This window comes from Terrapene carolina, unplaced genomic scaffold (assembly GCF_002925995.2).
Source record: "Terrapene carolina triunguis isolate 2854851 unplaced genomic scaffold, T_m_triunguis-2.0 Scaffold85, whole genome shotgun sequence".
Taxonomy (NCBI): Eukaryota; Metazoa; Chordata; order Testudines; family Emydidae; genus Terrapene; species Terrapene triunguis.
Genome location: NW_020664436.1, coordinates 18,984,226 through 19,001,715, shown reverse-complemented (window position 1 = coordinate 19,001,715; position 17,490 = coordinate 18,984,226). Strand labels below are relative to the sequence as shown.

General features: G+C 40.5%; 1 protein-coding gene across 1 annotated transcript in view; it reads left to right on the top strand.

Moving 5' to 3' along the window:
* The window catches only part of RYR2 (ryanodine receptor 2), a 512,764-nt gene that overhangs the window by 445,100 nt on the left and 50,174 nt on the right, over nucleotides 1-17,490 (top strand). Inside the window, exons 87-93 of the mRNA XM_026649522.1 lie at nucleotides 460-588; nucleotides 3,379-3,483; nucleotides 6,235-6,316; nucleotides 7,815-9,118; nucleotides 11,086-11,153; nucleotides 14,466-14,613; nucleotides 16,753-16,839. Coding sequence (XP_026505307.1) covers nucleotides 460-588; nucleotides 3,379-3,483; nucleotides 6,235-6,316; nucleotides 7,815-9,118; nucleotides 11,086-11,153; nucleotides 14,466-14,613; nucleotides 16,753-16,839 — 1,923 coding nt within the window. The remainder of the gene's footprint in view (nucleotides 1-459; nucleotides 589-3,378; nucleotides 3,484-6,234; nucleotides 6,317-7,814; nucleotides 9,119-11,085; nucleotides 11,154-14,465; nucleotides 14,614-16,752; nucleotides 16,840-17,490) is intronic.

The window sequence follows — 17,490 nt, the reverse complement described above, 5'->3', positions numbered from 1 at the left end:
TGGAAAAAAGAATTCTGTGCACAAAGAATATTCAGTTCCTTGATTTAGCTAGCTGACAGGCAGAGAGTATAAAGACAATATAAAGACACATAGTTCACATGAACAGCACACAGCACTGTGTTAATGATTTATTCAGTTTAAGGACCCTTATGTTTGTGTGAAGCTTGAAATAAACAAAAAGGCCAGGTAATCTAGACAAAAGTTAGATTTTGAAGGGATTTTTGGTTTTGTTTTGTTTTTCCCTGTGAGTTTCACTGGCAATGAGAGAGAAAATGCATTATGTTGATGATACCGAAAATCTCTGAGATTATTTTAAATCCATATGAATGAATGGAAAAAACTTTTTTGCTCACAACTAAGTTTGTTTTTTAAGTCTACTTTATGAAAATGCTGATGAACCCAGGAGTGGTGGTTTGAATATCTGACTTGTATATGTTGTTTCTTACATCTGTTTTATAGGAATCAATTAGTGATTTCTACTGGTATTATTCTGGGAAGGATGTTATTGATGAGCAAGGACAACGTAATTTCTCCAAAGCAATTCAAGTTGCAAAACAGGTCTTCAATACTCTCACAGAGTATATTCAGGTAAACTGCTCACATTGTCATTTGCATGAAATTAGTAAGAAATAATGTTTTGAAATATGTGTAGTAGCCATTTGTTATTTTTTTGCAACCTAAGAATCTAGCAGATTCCCAGGTATCACTGAATTATCTCCTCTTTTGCTAACCAAGACTGCTTGTGTCCCAATATATAGCCAGTTGTGTCCTTTTCTTTCCAACTGGAACCTTGCCATTATAATTTGTTTTTGCACCTCAAGACTGTACTACTGCAATGCATCCTAATGCATTCTTCACATTTACTTTATCTGAAAAGTAAAACTAATGTAGAATGTGGCTGTGTGCTTAGTAAGTGGAATATCATGTGGCATATTCAATTAGTGCTCTGGCTTCTTATCTGGCTCTGCTGGCTGGAGCGTAAGGTGCTAGGGCTGATTATAAAGCTCTAAATACACTGCTTGAAAAAACTCTCTCCCCATGACATATTGCCATGTTTCAGATCTGCAGAGACTTGCTTGACCTGTACCCTCTTTGCAATAATCAAGAAGAAACTGCTGGCAGGATGTAATGAGCGCCATAGAAAAGTTCTAGAAGAAATTAATAATTCTGTACTGAGTGCAGGGCTTGGAAGGGGTGCAACAAATAAAATATGGAGCCAGACATTGAAAGATAAGAAAAAAACTGAATAGCTGTGTCATTCATGAGAACCATTCATTCTGTGCTCTGACTGAGGGAAGGGGACTCATAGACTTTAAGGCCAGAAGGGACCATCATGCTCATCTAGTCTGACCTTCTGCCTATTGCAGGCAACAGAACTTCACCCACCCACTCCTGTAAAAGACCCATAAACTCTGTGAGTTCCTGAATTCCTCAAATCTTGATTTAGAGACTTCAAGTTACAGAGACTCCACCATTTACACTAGTTTAAACCTGCAAGTGATCCATGCCCCATGCTACAGAGGAAGAAAAAAAATCCCATGGTCTCTGCCAGGCTGACCCGTGGGAAAATTCCTTCCTGACCCCATATATGGTGATCAGTTAGACCCTGAGCATGTGGGCAAGATCCGCAGCCAGACATCTGGAAAATAATTTTCTGTAGTATCTCAGAGCCCTTCCCATCTAGTGTTCCGTCACCCACCGTTGGAGATCTTTGCTACTAGCAGTTGCAGATCGGCTTCATGCCATTGTAGGCAGTCTCATCATATCATCCACTCCATAAACTTATCAAGCTCAGTCTTGAAGCCAGTTAGGTTTTTTTTTGTCACCACTGCTCCCTTGGAAGCTTGGTACTATGGAAAAACTTGAATTCTGGCATTTCCTAACTTTTGAGTACTTGATTTTGAAATCTTCATAACATTGTTTAATGTAGTTTTTCTTTTCTATGTAACTAGCTAGAATTTTTAAAGAATCAAATTCTCCTGTGTTTTAATTTTAAAGTACCCTTTATTGTTCTCTTAAAAAAGGAAGTGTGATAAATGTTAGGGGAAAGTGTTAGGTAGCCTTAACATGGTTCACTACCATTCATCCTATACTATATTGGATCCTCTATCCACGTACAGAACTTCTTTCCCCATAAGTAGACACTCTACTTGCAGATTGAGGTCCCATATAATTCATTTATTTCTTAGTGAATGTCACATACCAGTATGCTACAATATATTAGCCTTTTCCCATGTAAAATAATCAAGTGAGAAATGCTGCTTATGACAATATGAAGTGATTAAAAATAATTTGGGGCCTTTTTTCTGATTACACAATATTTTCATTATGGAAGTTGCGGTTCAACTGTCAGGGGATTGTTCAAAACTCCACTATATGAAATAATGGCAATTATGTTAATCAGCCAAAGGATAATTTTGATAAGCCAAAAAGTAGCTTTATCTGATCACTATTTTTGAAAAATTATCCCAAAAAATAATGTTTAAAAAATAGGGCCAGATTCTGGAGTAACTCCGCTGAAAGTAAATGGACTTACAGAGATATGAAACCTATACGAGTGAAGATTCAGGCCTCTAATCATTGTAATTTCTCTTGGGAAGGATTTATTTAAAGACGGAGCATACAGACTGTACTTTTTTATTCACATTCAAATCCTCATTATGGAAATCTGTATTATTTTAGAGCTCATAGGAGTGAATTGTGAAAGTACTGGCTTGAATAAGTATTAGTAGAAGCTGGTGATATGCAAATGTATACACACAGCTCTAACAGATTTGGCCTGCTACACCCAAACTATTCTGTTCACAGTGTTAATAATTATCTTATTCATTGTCCTTTGAAATATCATCTGAGGTTTGTAAAAATATGATACCATTGTAACACCAGACAGTGTTTTACAACAGGTGAAACTTGCTGAACAAAAAACAAGGGGCCTGATTCATCTCTTCTTAAAACAATTTTACCTCAACCTCATCATTGTTACTCCTGGTTTACACTTGCTTAAGTAGAGGAGAATTAGACTAAACATCTGTGCCCCTCATGAAATTCCAATTTAAAGGTGCAAACTGGTACTGTTCCATGAACATTGAGATCCATTTTTTGCGGCTCCCTCTTTATACAGAGCTTTGAAAATGTGGCCTTAGTTGCCTTAAAGCAAAGGAAGTGGTAGGGATATTCTATAGTAATTGTTAATGTGTTATCAAATGAAATTGTCATTCCATTTATATTTCAGCTTTCCTTAACAGTTCCTAAAATGCTTGTGTAGCAGCTCTCTTCTGGTCATATTTTAGGTACCGTGATTCTAATTTTATCCTAATGTTTGATGTAATTCTCTTGCATATAAACCCTGTTCTCCTTTTCTTGTCATCTGCATGGTAGGGTCCATGTACAGGGAACCAGCAGAGTCTGGCACACAGCAGGCTATGGGACGCAGTGGTTGGTTTTCTTCATGTGTTTGCCCACATGCAGATGAAACTATCTCAGGTATCATGCACTTTTTGTTCTTATTTTTTAGTTACTAATTTTTTACAATACATTAGCTGAATTGTTGCCCAAACAAATTATTTTCATATTAAGAGAGGGTGACCAGAACAACAATGCAAGGGAATACAGAAGAATTGAGGCAGTATAGGCTGTGAACTAGTGGGAGAGAAACTTGGCCAAATGATTACAGAATGACACAGCAACTCCTATGATCCAACCCTTTCTTTTGACACCAACTTCCTCTGTAACTTTGGGCACATCAAACATTCTGTGCCTCAATTTCCCCATCTGTAAAGCAGAGTCATATTTACCTTCTTACCTGTCTCAGGTGGGTGTGGTGGAGTATTTGAAAAATAATTTGATGTACTCAGATTACAGGTGCCAGACAAGTGGGAAATGCTTTTTTGTTGTTATCATTATTTTTAATCTCTGTTGTTACTTTTATAATATTTAAAGTTATAGTTATAGAGTTATAGAGCTCTGAAGACGGAGATTTTTATAATTATTTTAGATTCTGATATGATTCAAGAATCCAGTCTTTGAATGTGCCACAGAGATGAAAGTTGGGATATAGTGTTGAGTGAAGGTTGATTTCTTGGTTCTGCTGAACTTCTTAGTGCTATAGACATTCTTTGTCTTCATGAACAGGCATTCTCACAGCAGGTAGCATTGTAGTGAATGCAGACTTTCCTAAATGATGAAGCGGGGAGACATACAAAATAGAGGTGCACAAATAGCCTACACATATTGCCATGGTTACCAAAATATACTTATTTTAAGAATGAAAAAGTAGACTTGTTCAACACTATGTGGAAAGTCTGTGGCCAGGCCAGGAGTAAAATCCTCTTGGATCCCAGTGTAGTGCTTTTAATATGAGAAGACATGCTTTTCTCTTATTAAAAGTTTCTGCTTTATTCACTGTTCATCCTTTGCACTGAATGAGGCAGGAGTCCTATGGTAAAAAAAAAAAAAAAAGGTGATCATGTTATGTCATAAAACCTTATGAGGGGACAGAATTAAATGTGCATGAGCAACCTTAATTCTGGCACTTCTTAACTTTTGGTTGCTTCATCTTGGATGATAGTTTTTTGTATGTAATTTCATAAATTATAAAAACATATAAAAACCCACCACCACCAAATACTCCATCTTATGGAGCCATATTGACCCTCAGCATGAGTTATCGGCAGAGTTTGAATCTAGGACCTTTGGATCCACAGCACAGACCTCCACCACTTGAGTTAGAGGAGTGACAGATAGCAGTAATATCTTCTCATCCTGTATGTGGATCAGCTAGTAGAGAGGGCTTGACACACACTTTGCCAACTGTTTGCTAGACAGTAGGGTAATGTTGGTGTTCAGGATTCCTAGATTCTGTTCCTGGCTTAGGAAGGAAATGGGGTCTAGTGGTTAGAGATAGCACACCTAAGTGCATAGATTTGGCACATTCATTATAAAAGGCAGTATGGCTATGGATGAGACTTGGGTTTGCGATTACAGGTTTGTATTCTCAGATCTGTCTGAAGTGACCTTGCACAATGTTTTTCTTACTACATCTGTCAAATGAGAGACTATTTGCCTGCCTCCTAAGACAGCTATGAGGCTTTGCTCAATAATAGGGTGAGGGAAGTTCATAGGATTATTAATATTAGTTGCTAGATTAGACCTGATGGTTTCCTCCTAGTCTATGGGACAGTGCAATGTCTTTTTCCCATTTGGAGTTCAAGCTCTTGGGGCCTGGGAGCATGTTCAGTATCTCAGAATAGTTGACATATCGGGAGATCTTTGAGGCTTTGAATATGCCTAATGCAGATGGGATGCTCAGGTATTTTCATAGCAAACTTTTAATAAATTCATCTGAACAAGTGTAAATACTGATTTTCAGAGTCTTTTCTGAATTGACTAAATCTGGGTGGATTTCATTGAGGTTGGCAAATGACACCTCTTTGGTGTACATCATAAAGGCTGGCAGTAGAGCTCTTCCAAGAATGGTTGGAAATAGATTTGAAGCCACTGAACTGTTTATGGTGAAATTTTAAGAAAAATATGCCTGAGGCACAGAACAAACATGGGGAAATTTCAGATTAAATAGTTAAAGATTGACAAAGTTCTACGCAATTGAAGTTGAATAACTTTGTTTTACCTCGTATAAAACATTCCCAACTATGACTGATCTGTCACTTTTTTTGTCTTATTTGAGCTTTTTGTAATTCAATACTATTGCTGTTATGACACTTTTCTTTTGGCAGTGTGGGTGAGAACCTGATCATCGCAATACTAACATCAGTTTAGCAGACATAAAGTATTATATAGGCATCATCTCTTCAACTCTGACACAGCTGCATACTATCAGAAAAGCTTTTCTTTTCTTTATTCTCCATAGTAGCTCAACTTGCACTATGGCTGTATTAAATTGCTGTTTCTTCTAAACAAATGTGTGTGTGTGTGTGTGTGTGTGTGTGTGTGTAAATAGTTGGATAAATGTGTTTTCATTTTATTTTCAGATCTGACATAAAGGGCCAAATACACTAATGGCCTCTCAGCTTCTCAGTCTGATTTTCCCTAAATGAAACCTACACGTGCAAACACAAACATTAGTTCAAGTTGGCAGTTGTATGTGTAAAATACCTGTTTTACAAGTGCAAGTTCCTATTTGTGCAAAATATGTTCATGCAAGATCAGAGGCTGAGTTGAGGTTCATAGAAATATTGGCCCCAAATAGTCTTATTTACAATGTATTCATGTTTGCAGGATTCCAGTCAAATTGAATTACTGAAAGAGTTAATGGATCTTCAGAAGGATATGGTGGTCATGTTGCTCTCTATGCTGGAAGGTAATTTTAATTTATTTTAACAGTTTATTTTGCAAGTATTATAACCGTGTCTTTTCCTCTGCACATTTTTTTCACAGCAAAACCAATGTCTCTTCCTTTTTTAGTATTTTAAAGTTAATTTGTTTATTATCAGAAGAGCTGTTGATCTTTAAAGGCCCATGGGAATTACTATAACTATAATTTACATGGTGAGCGATAATATAAGAATTAATTAAATCAATGTTAATTATGCACAGGCCAGCTCAGTTTGAATCATTACAAAGATTTACTTATTTCCATGTGTTTGGCTTCTATTTTGGTTCAAATGAGATGCTATTTGCTGGTGAAGCTAGAATCCAAGGTTCTTGCTACAGAAGGAAGCTTCACTATTTATCAGTTGTTTTATTTACTGTGTGTTAGCAACTTCAGTGTGCTGCATTTAACATCACACTTTTTTGTATTGACAATTACCTTAACCATGAAAGAATGGGCTTTGAATTCACCTGGGTAGGTCTACCATGGCTCTGGGGGATTGTCCTGTTTAACATTTGCAACAGCTACCGTTGCACCTCAACTTCACCCAGTAGCAGGTGGCCATTGTAAAATATGGTTATTATTTGTTGATTTGCAGTGGCCACTGGGACCTTCAGTCAAGGACCAGGACCACATTGTGCTAGGCATTGAATAAACAAAGATGGTCCCAAAGATACTTATTTTCTCCCTCAGAAACAGAAAGCCTAATCTCCACAGCATACCTAAGCTCCTCAGAGGAGTGGCTAGAAAAGTCTCAATGTCACTCCTAAATTCTATCTCCCATTCAGCACTCTATTAAATGTGAAAGAAATCTTAGATGTATACATACTGACATTTATCTCCTTCTTTCAAAAGCAGTGCTTATAATTACTTCTTTATTACTTCTCTATTGCATCTTTATAGAATCATAGAAGTGTAGGACCTGAAGGGACCTTGAGTGGTCATCTAATCCAGTCCCCTGCACTCAAGGCAGGACTAAGTAATAACTAGACCATTCCTGAGAGGTGTTTGTCTAACCTGCTCTTAAAAACCTCCAGTGATGGAGATTCCACAACCTCCTTAGGCAATTTGTCCCAGTGCTTAACTTCCTTGACAGGAAGTTTTTCCTAATGTCCAACCTAAATCGGCCTTGCTGCAATTTAAACATATAGCCTCTGAGGACAGGAAAAGAAGCAAACAAGAAAAAAATTTTCACCCTCCTTCTTGTAACAACCTTTTAATCTGTCATTATGGCTCCCCTCAGTCTTCACTTCTTCAGACTAAACAAACCCAATTTTTTCAATCCTTCCTTATAGATCTTGATTTGGTATAGTATTTTTAAATGATAACCTGTATAATTATACACTGAAGACTTGCATGCAACCAGATCAGTTAGCAGTTTGTAAATCTTACCATGTGATGATTCCAGTAGTCATTATTAAATGCTTTTATTTGCCAAAATGTTCATTGTCACCAATGACTTGTTATTGCATGTCACCCCCTTTAGGTAATGTTGTGAATGGAACTATTGGCAAGCAGATGGTTGACATGCTAGTGGAGTCTTCCAACAATGTGGAAATGATTCTGAAGTTTTTTGATATGTTCTTAAAGTTGAAGGATTTAACTTCATCTGATGCATTCAAGGAATATGACCCTGATGGTAAGGGTATAATTTCAAAGAGGGACTTTCAGAAGGCCATGGAAAGCCATAAGCACTACACCCAGTCTGAAACTGAGTTTCTACTATCTTGTGCTGAGACAGATGAGAATGAGACTCTGGATTATGAGGAATTTGTGAAACGGTTCCATGAGCCTGCCAAAGACATTGGTTTCAATGTTGCTGTTCTTCTGACCAACCTTTCAGAGCACATGCGCCATGATACTCGGTTGCAGACTTTTCTTGAGCTAGCAGAGAGCGTTCTGAATTATTTTCAGCCCTTCCTTGGACGCATAGAAATCATGGGTAGTGCAAAGCGCATTGAGCGAGTTTACTTTGAAATAAGTGAGTCAAGTCGGACTCAGTGGGAGAAACCTCAGGTTAAAGAGTCAAAGAGGCAGTTTATCTTTGATGTAGTAAACGAAGGAGGGGAGAAGGAAAAGATGGAACTTTTTGTTAATTTCTGTGAGGATACCATCTTTGAAATGCAGCTAGCTGCCCAGATCTCTGAGTCAGATTTGAATGAGAGGTCCACAAATAAAGAAGAGAATGAAAAAGATAAGCCTGAGGAACAGGACCCTAGCAGGGGCTTCTTCTCCCTTGTGACTGTCAAGGCAGCCTTGGTAGCCCTCAAATATAATATAATGACTCTTACAAAAGTGCTCAGCATGAAGAGTCTAAAGAAGCAGATGAAGAAAATGAAGAAAATGACCATGAAGGACATGTTCATGGCTTTATTTTCTTCCTACTGGAGCATCTTGATGGGCTTACTGCATTTCACCTGTAGTGTTTTCCGGGGCTTCTTTCGCATCATGTACAGTTTGCTACTCGGAGGAAGCCTGGTAGAAGGGGCTAAGAAGATCAAGGTGGCTGAACTTTTAGCTAATATGCCAGATCCCACTCAGGATGAGGTACGTGGCGAAGGGGAAGAGGGAGAAAGGAAACCCACAGAAGCTGCATTGCCAGCAGAAGATCTGACCGATCTGACAGCTTTATCAGATGATGGTGACCTACTCTCAGACATATTTGGCTTGGACTTGAAAAGAGAAGGAGGCCAGTATAAGCTGATTCCTCATAATCCAAATGCTGGTCTGAGTGATTTGTTGAGCACATCTTCCTTACTCCCATTACCTGAGATGCAGGAAAAAATTCAGGTAACAAACTATATTTTTATCCACCATGTTTCAGTCTGTTCTGTGTGGGCCAGAAATAAAACTTACAACTATGTTTGTGTGATTTTAGTTTTTTTCTTAAGTGTGGCATGCTTTTTAAAGAATAACAGTGAATTACCAAAGTTTAGTCTTTCTGGGATCATGAACTTGAAGCTGCTCAGACTAGTCCATGTTATTTGGTTTGCTTTTAAATTCAAAATTCAGTTTGTCTTTTGTAAATGCAAAGGGAAATGTCATTTTCCCTCAGTGTAGCGTTGGTTAATAAAAAATGCCTTGATGTTCAGCACTATGACTGTTGCCTTTTAGCCATGTTTTGAAGGCTGCATACCGTATAATACTGCTTAGACTTTTAGATGGGATTGCTTGTGTTGGTAAGGGGCAGATCTCAACAGCCGTGGGGCTCACTTCTGGTTTGTCTTATGCAGGGCCGGCTCCAGGGTTTTTGCTGCCCCAAGCGGCGGGGAAAAAAAAAAAAAGCCGCGATCGGCGGCAGCTCCACCGCGCCGCTTTCTAATTCGGCGGCAGGTCCTTCCCTCCGAGAGGGACAGGGACCCTCCGCCGAAGAGCCCGACGTGCCGCCTCTTCCCCTTGGCCGCCCCAAGCACTGCTTCCTCAGCTGGTCCCTGGAGCCGGCCCTGGTCTTATGTTTCTAAAGTTCATGCGTCAGGGTTTCATCTAGGTATCTTCAGGGGGCAAGGTATTCTGGGAGGGTTTTTTTTTTAATTTCCTTCCTCTGAAGCATCAGGAATGGACACAGCTGGAGATGGGACTTTGGACATGAAGGGCACCGAGCATTCTCTTTATCAACGTGCATGACTGGATGACTGGTTGGTTCTTGCTCATGTGCTCAGGGTCTCACTGATCAGTATACATGGGGTTGGGAAGATTTGTTCCCCTGGTCATATTGGCAGTGTAGCAGGGTGGACACCTGCTCCTGCCCTGAAGGGCTTGAAATCAGCCCTGAAAGAGGGCTGCAGTGGTAAAAGCATCCCTGGAGAGGGCTGCAGCTCTAAAAGCTGGGCTGATTGGGGAAGCGGCCGCAGCTGGGCCACACCCCAATCAGGCCGTAGCTGGCCTGTATAAAAAGGCAGGGAGCCAGGAGCTCAACAGTCTCTCTCCGCGTTCAGTGAGAGAAGGGCCTGGCTGCAGGGAGCTTAACCAAGTGCCTAGAGTGGATCAGGGCTGGGGAAGGGCCAAGAGAGCTGGGGAGCTCCGGCCTAGGAAAGCCCCAGGCTGCAGGTCTAGGGTAAGGCAAAAGGGGCACTTGGGTTGCAGGAGGCAGCCCATGGGTAGGCAGAGGCAGCAGGTCTGAACCCCTTTGCCTGTGATGAGTGGCTTATACTGCAGTCTGCCCCAGTGAATGGGGGCTAGATGGAGACTGGGCAGTAGCCAAGACTGAGGCGAAGTGGGGATAGTAGGTGGGGGTTCCCCTGGGAGGGGGAGACCCAGAACTGTGGGGGTACTGCCAGGGGACAGCACCCAGTTAAAGGGGAACCGGGGTCTGGGAGGGACATGGGGGCCAAGCGGCAGTGGGACACCGGCCTGCAAAGGGCGCTCTGGAGGCTGGAGAGCTAATTCCCAAGATGACCAGCAGGAGGCGCCGCAGGGGTGAGTCCCGCGCAGTGACCTTGGGTTCTTTTCATCTTCCTCTGCAACCTCTGGATGTGGGTCACTTGCCAGGATTATCTGGGTATCACTTAATAATTTTCCTGCCATTGCAGGGCTTGGATCACTGGTACATTTCAGCCCTTCCTATTCTCTGCCTTTTTCACCTAACAATTTAGTCTCATGTAGGTTGTAATACTTTAGTCTCACTTTAATTGTTGGCTTCAGTGTGTGGGTGATAGATGGTGTTGGTGGTCTGCGATATAGAGGAGGTCAGACTAGATGATCTAATGGTTCCTTCTGGCCTTAAACTCTATGACATTTTTTTATCTGACTCATTCAAGGAGCAGAAAGTGAATGACGATGAAAAGGAGGAGAAAGAAGAAACTAAATCGGAACTTGAAAAAGCAGAGTAGGTATAACCGTAAACCTTGCCCCTAAGAACTGTAGTTTGTTTTTCTGATAAATCAGTTTTGTTTACAGGTAGTCCCTTGCTCCTTCATTTCTGTGTCATAGAGACATCTCACATGTCTGGATGTAGGTTCCCCATCACACATCATCCTCGCTGGCAAAGGAGCCCCTCACAGTCCCAGTGCAGTGAAACCAGCATAAAATTGATGCCATTATGGTGGTTTTATGCCTTCCTTTATTCCAGTCCATCCTTCCCAGTCCCATTTCCAGCTGTGATCCCTGTATTTACATGACACCTGGGATAGCAGTCAGCCTTCTCTATAGTGCTGCTCTATGATAAGTCTTCTGATGACTAGAATTTACACACTGTCTCACGCTATCTCCCTCCCTTCCCCAGGAGAGTTAAGAGTTGAGACATACTTTCACTGTATGTCCAGCCCGGGGCTGGGATGCTTGAACAGACAAATTCCCAATATCACTTGGAACTGAGTTCTCCTGCGTCCAAGGCCCCATGTACTCCACATAAAACTGAACCTAATGTCTACTTCAACAACCCCAGCTTCTATAGTATGCTGGTGCAGAAAATGGAAAATTCCACAGGAGCATTTATCAGAGGGGTAGCTGTGTTAGTCTGTATCCACAAAAACAACGAGGAGTCCGGTGGTACCTTTTACCCACGAAAGCTTATGCCCAAATAAATCTGTTAGTCATTAAGGTGCCACTGAACTCCTAGTTACAGGAGCATTTGAATTTAAAACTAGAAGTCTAAATATGTAAGTAGCCCCTGCATGCATTTGTTTGTGATACTGAATGCAATTTATTTTATGCTGTCCCAAAGATTTCACTTTTCAATCTGCCACACACGTTATCGCGCACACACCAAGGGGAACCTGGAAGTTTTGGCAGCTGGGCAGAAAATAGTTAGGGCCTTTGGCATTTGAACAGGTTTGAGAGGCAGAGTGGGATTGTGGGACAAGAGCTTTAGCTGGACGATTGTATTAAAATGACGGGCAGTACAAAAGCTAACATGCCTGATATTTAATAGTTATCTTTAAGGTTCAGAGTTAAAACCCCTTTAAGAAGGAAGAGGGAGTTTATCCCTCCTAGAACACTTGTTCCAGGCTGTCTGCTGACTAAAGGTATGTCTACAGTACCCGCCGGATCAGCGGGCAGTGATCGATCCAGCAGGGGTCGATTTATCGCATCTAGTCTAGATGCGATAAATCGCCCCCTGAGCGCTCTCCCGTTGACTCCTGTACTCCACCGCCATGAGAGGCACAGGCGGAGTCGATGGGGGAGCGGCAGCAGTTGATACACTGCAGTGAAGACACCACGGTGAGTAGGTCTAAGTACGTCGACTTCAGCTATGTTATTCATGTAGCTGAAGTTGCATAACTTAGATCAATCCCCCCCACTTAGGGTAGACCAGGCCTTAGGAAGAAAATGCTTTGATTTACATTCAGCTCTAGAGCTGTGCCAGAACCAGAATTTCTGTCCCATGAAAAATGTCACATTTCCAAATATTTTTTCTTTTGACTTGGAATGAAAAGTTGAAAAATAAAATTTTCTATTGGATGTAAATTATGGCACCAGGCAACCCAACTGCCAGATGGGCACCCCAGGGAGCTGACTAGCCAGGTAGCCCAGGAAGCCGAGCAACTAAGGGAGCCATCACCAGGCAGGCTGCCCAGTATTCTGGGAGGCTGGGGACCCAAGCAGTCTGCATGCCTACCCTCCAGTCAGCTTTTAGGCAGGCTGAGAGGAATCCAGACGGGCTGGCCAATCTGCTTGCCTGCCTGGTTTCCATCAAAAGTTTTGACAGAGTCAAAATGTTCCCACAGCACATATTGATTCCATCAAATCAGAAGTTTCCAATGGAAAAAAAGGTTCCATCAGAAAATGTTTGACCAGCATTATTTAGTCCATATGTCTAAAGTTTTCTTGGCAAACACAGTGGCTAGAAGCATTTAACATAGACACAGACACACACCACATAGGTTCCAGAGAACAATTTTAAAGTTAGGTGTATGGTCTTTGTCAAAGTCTTCGGCTGCAGGTTCACTAAATGCACTGTGTGCAGCTGCTAGGTATGTAAACCAGGGTGATTTTGATTTTACAAACCTCGTGAGTCCAATATTGTTTTGCCTTTAGCAAAATTCTGTGTGGGCATTGCTCACTACAGGATTACAGTTCAGTGCTCTTAGATTTTTATGCAGCACAAACTTTAATGTCAGTTTTTTCAATGTGCAACTCAGCCTTTCTCTTTGTTTTTGTTTTTGATTTGTTTTTGGTTTTCTAAATTAATGCAACACTGTTTTAGGTCCCATATTAGTAATAGAATTAAGGTCCAAGTTAAAAATCAAATAAATGTAATGGAATACAAAATACAGTGTTTGGTTTTAACGGGTAAAATAGAGTGAAATTACATCCCATAGTTCAGGATTCCTTGTTTTCCTTTGTATAGCTGATACGTCACAAACACCTGAAAGTGCAACAATCAATTCTTGTTCCTTCCTCCATTTGAGTAAGTGCTTGTAGTATCCACAACTGTTGGAGGGGAAATGCAGAATCCTGAACTCAAGACTTGGTTCATAAATAGAGGAGGAAATGCTTTTTCAGTTATTCTGTTTCAAAACATAAATGTATTTTAAGTTTTAAGTCAACTATTTTCTGTTATGGCCAAATCCTGCTGCTTTCTCTGCATCCTGGAGCCCTCATCACAGCAGATGTGGTGTAGTCATGAGGCTGAAGGGGAACTACCCAACGTGCATTACAGAGCTTAGTTCTGTTGGTACTAACTACATAAATATGGAGTGGGGCTTGGGAATAGGAAGGGTGGATCCATAATTACCTGGATTCACCAGTCAAATATCCTCATTTAAGAGAGGCTACTGCAATGCAGTGGCTGCAGTATCACCCACAGAACATTTTTTCCATTTCTTTGTGGCCTGAGAGGGAGGATTCCTCTTCATTTCACGTCTCTTCCCTGCACGAATCATGGCTATTGTGGCTTCATGAGGGGACAGGATTTCCCCCTTAATGTGGTGGGACTGTAAACAGGGGTCAGCAATGTGTCCATGGTAAAAATTTTGAGATCCATGGTAATTTTTCAAAACATTGAATGACTGAATGACATAACCCCCCAACCCCCAATGTCCGTCACTAAATATGGTAATTTTGTCAAGTGTCCGTTGTGCAATGTGGTGGTGCCGACCCCTGACTGTAAACATCCGGGTGGGAAAAAAGTTTACAGTAGATCTCTAGGTTATCTTCAGTGACTCAGCACACATTATGGGTTCATTTGTTTTCTCAGGGGAGAAGATGGAGAAAAGGAAGAAAAAGCCAAAGAAGACAAAGGGAAACAGAAGCTGAGACAGCTTCATGCACACAGATATGGAGAACCAGAAGTCCAGGAATCAGCCTTTTGGAAGAAAATCATAGCATACCAGCAGAAACTTCTTGTAAGATGTTATCTACAATGTTATCTACATTGTACTCAGTACTTGAATGTTAGCCAGGAACTTGTTACAAAGGCCTACAGAGTGTCTGTGCATCTGAGAAAGCTGTAGCAACTTTCATTCATTCTCTGCCCTTAACCCACCCCCCAAAAAGGCATAAAAACAACATGACAGTGAAAATACCAATGTGCTAGGCAAAATAATCATTTAAAAAAACAAACATTAAGGGCCTTCTTCAAAGCTGCATGTGACGTTTGCCTTCAAATAAGCACTTACACTCTTCATAATCACAAAACCATGCTGCTTTTTTCTTTGCACAAGTTGGTACTTGTACATGCAGTTACCCAATTTGTGAATGCAAATGTGGGGGTTTGTGGCTGGAATGGATGCACATGTATTTTTAAGGGGTGGAAGAATTATATGCATTCTTGAAAATAATTTGCCACGAATGTTCATAGCTGCATTGCGACTGTGAAATCCTATTAGTAAGCAGCACGAGCCTGCTGGGGGGGTAATTAACCATTGGAGCAGTTTACCAAGGATCGTAATGGCCTCTCCATCACTGGCAATTTCTAAATCAAGATGGATTTTTTTTTAAAAGATATGCTGACATTCAAAAGGAATTATTTTGGGGAAGTTCTGTGGCCGATGTTATCCAACAGGTCAGACTAGATGATCACACTGGTCTCTTCTGGCCTTGGAATCTATGAAGGGGAAAATTTAGAGTGGAGAGATCTCAGAACTGAGAGCAAAATTTGGTGAGTTCAGAAGCTCTCTCACAGGTAAATTACATTTGTCTCTCAGGCTGAGGCACCATTCAAAGGCTTTGCTCAATATCTGAAAGGCACAAGGCTGAAGAATGGAATCTTGGTCTCAGACCTGTGGTAGTGGCTACGGAGCCTCTCCATGACAACTACCACAAGTCAGGGCTCCTCTGGTCTCTCCCATGGATCCAAGCAACTCTCTAACCCATTGGCTCTGCACCTGCCTGCATGACAACTCCACCACACATATTCCTGTAAAAAGAGCTACCACTAAGGCCATAGTGTTCAAGAGTCTGCAGGGTCACCTTTCACTGCTTCTCTGCTTTCTAGCCCCTAGAGCAGTGATACATAATTTCCCTTGTATATGAGACCTTTCAGAGCAGCACAAATGGCATGTGACAAACCAATTTAAAGAATTTTTGAAAACCCAATACTTAGTATAAAATTTCATATCTAGATATAAATCTGCATAAAACAGATGTCCTATATTTTGCATGAAATATTTACCTTTTTAAAAACTGTCTTGAAAGCCTATATCTATGGAAAATAAGACTAATTAAAGGAACATGTTTCTCAAATAATACAATTTCCCTCCTTCCCAATTTAGATACATATTTATGCCAGCTTGTAAATTGTAATGCATTCACAAAAGGGAGTGGAGAGTTACGGTTATGTATACAGCCTTATCTTCAACATTCCCTGACTTTTTGAGTGATTTTTTGAGTGATTCACTTTGCAACTTTAGTATTCTTTTATTGTAGTTTATATATATATATGTGTGTGTGTGTGTGTGTGTATAAGCTTGTGTATATATATGTAGAGAGAGATAAAAGCAGCAGCTGTGAATGTTTTAAAAATTAGCCATGGGAAAGATCCAAAAGATTTAGTTAGGATACAAGTTTAGCTGCACATCTGAAACCTACCTGAACTGTTCAAACCACGTCCAGCTACAGACCTTAGGGGAACAGTATTTTCATGGGATTTCCCATATTTCCACTTTCAATCCTGTTGCAGTTGGAACTCGAAAGTACAGTGGCCTAACAATATGAAAACTAATTTCAAGACCGAGTTATCCAAGCTTTTCACTCTTCACAAGGTCTAAGATTTGGTTCCAAATTCAGCTTTGTTTTATGATTCTCCCACTCTAACTGAAAACCTTGGTAAACATGCAAGCAATTTTTGGAGGAGATTGTGGGAAGAGGTGTTCTTGTGAGGGTTTTTAACAGTAAAACTCTACAAGCTTTCTAGATTTGGATACTTTGAATATTTTTTATAACATAAGGTTCTTAGAAGTAATTTTTATGAGTTCACCAAAGTTGACTAAATCAATATATAAAATAATTTATAGATAAACTGTATTTTTTATTTTTATTTTCAGAACTATTTTGCTCGCAATTTTTATAACATGAGGATGTTGGCTTTGTTTGTTGCTTTTGCCATCAATTTCATCCTGCTCTTCTATAAGGTAAATTTGTTGTATTATTACTAATCAGCCCTTGTATTGCATAATTGCATGAATTTGAAAAACATGGGAGACTGCGTAGCCAAATTAACACACTCTAACTTCCAATTAAAACTAGCCAAAGACTGCATAGCCTAGTGGATTAAGGGTCTGCTTAATATTTCAAATGTATTGTGTGCTTATCTTGTTAAAGTTATACCTCCATTAAAATGTCTATTAGTTTTAGTATTTTTTCCATCAGTACAATTCTAAAAAAAATAGAGAATCTTATGTAAAACAAAAGCCTGTATGCCTGACCTCTCTACATACAGTCATGGCAGGAAAGAGTTAACCATTTAAATAGTCAAATTCAATAAGACACAAGGCTAATCAGAGCCTGCTGGGCCTGCACACTGGGGGGTCTTCACCTTCCTCATTGCAGAAGACCATCTCAGAGCACAGCCCCTCTCCTCCCCCACATTAGACCCTGCCCCAGTTGGTCTGCATAGTTCAGAGACTGCACAAACAGAGGGAGTGTAATTTGTGGCAGGAGCACATAAATCGGTCCTGCAGAAGATAGTTAATGCTGCTCCAAGCTATATTCGCTTTTCCACTCATGACTCTCTCCTGTCCCTGGAAGCTTCCGTACCCAGACGAATCCCTGGCAGAGCTGTG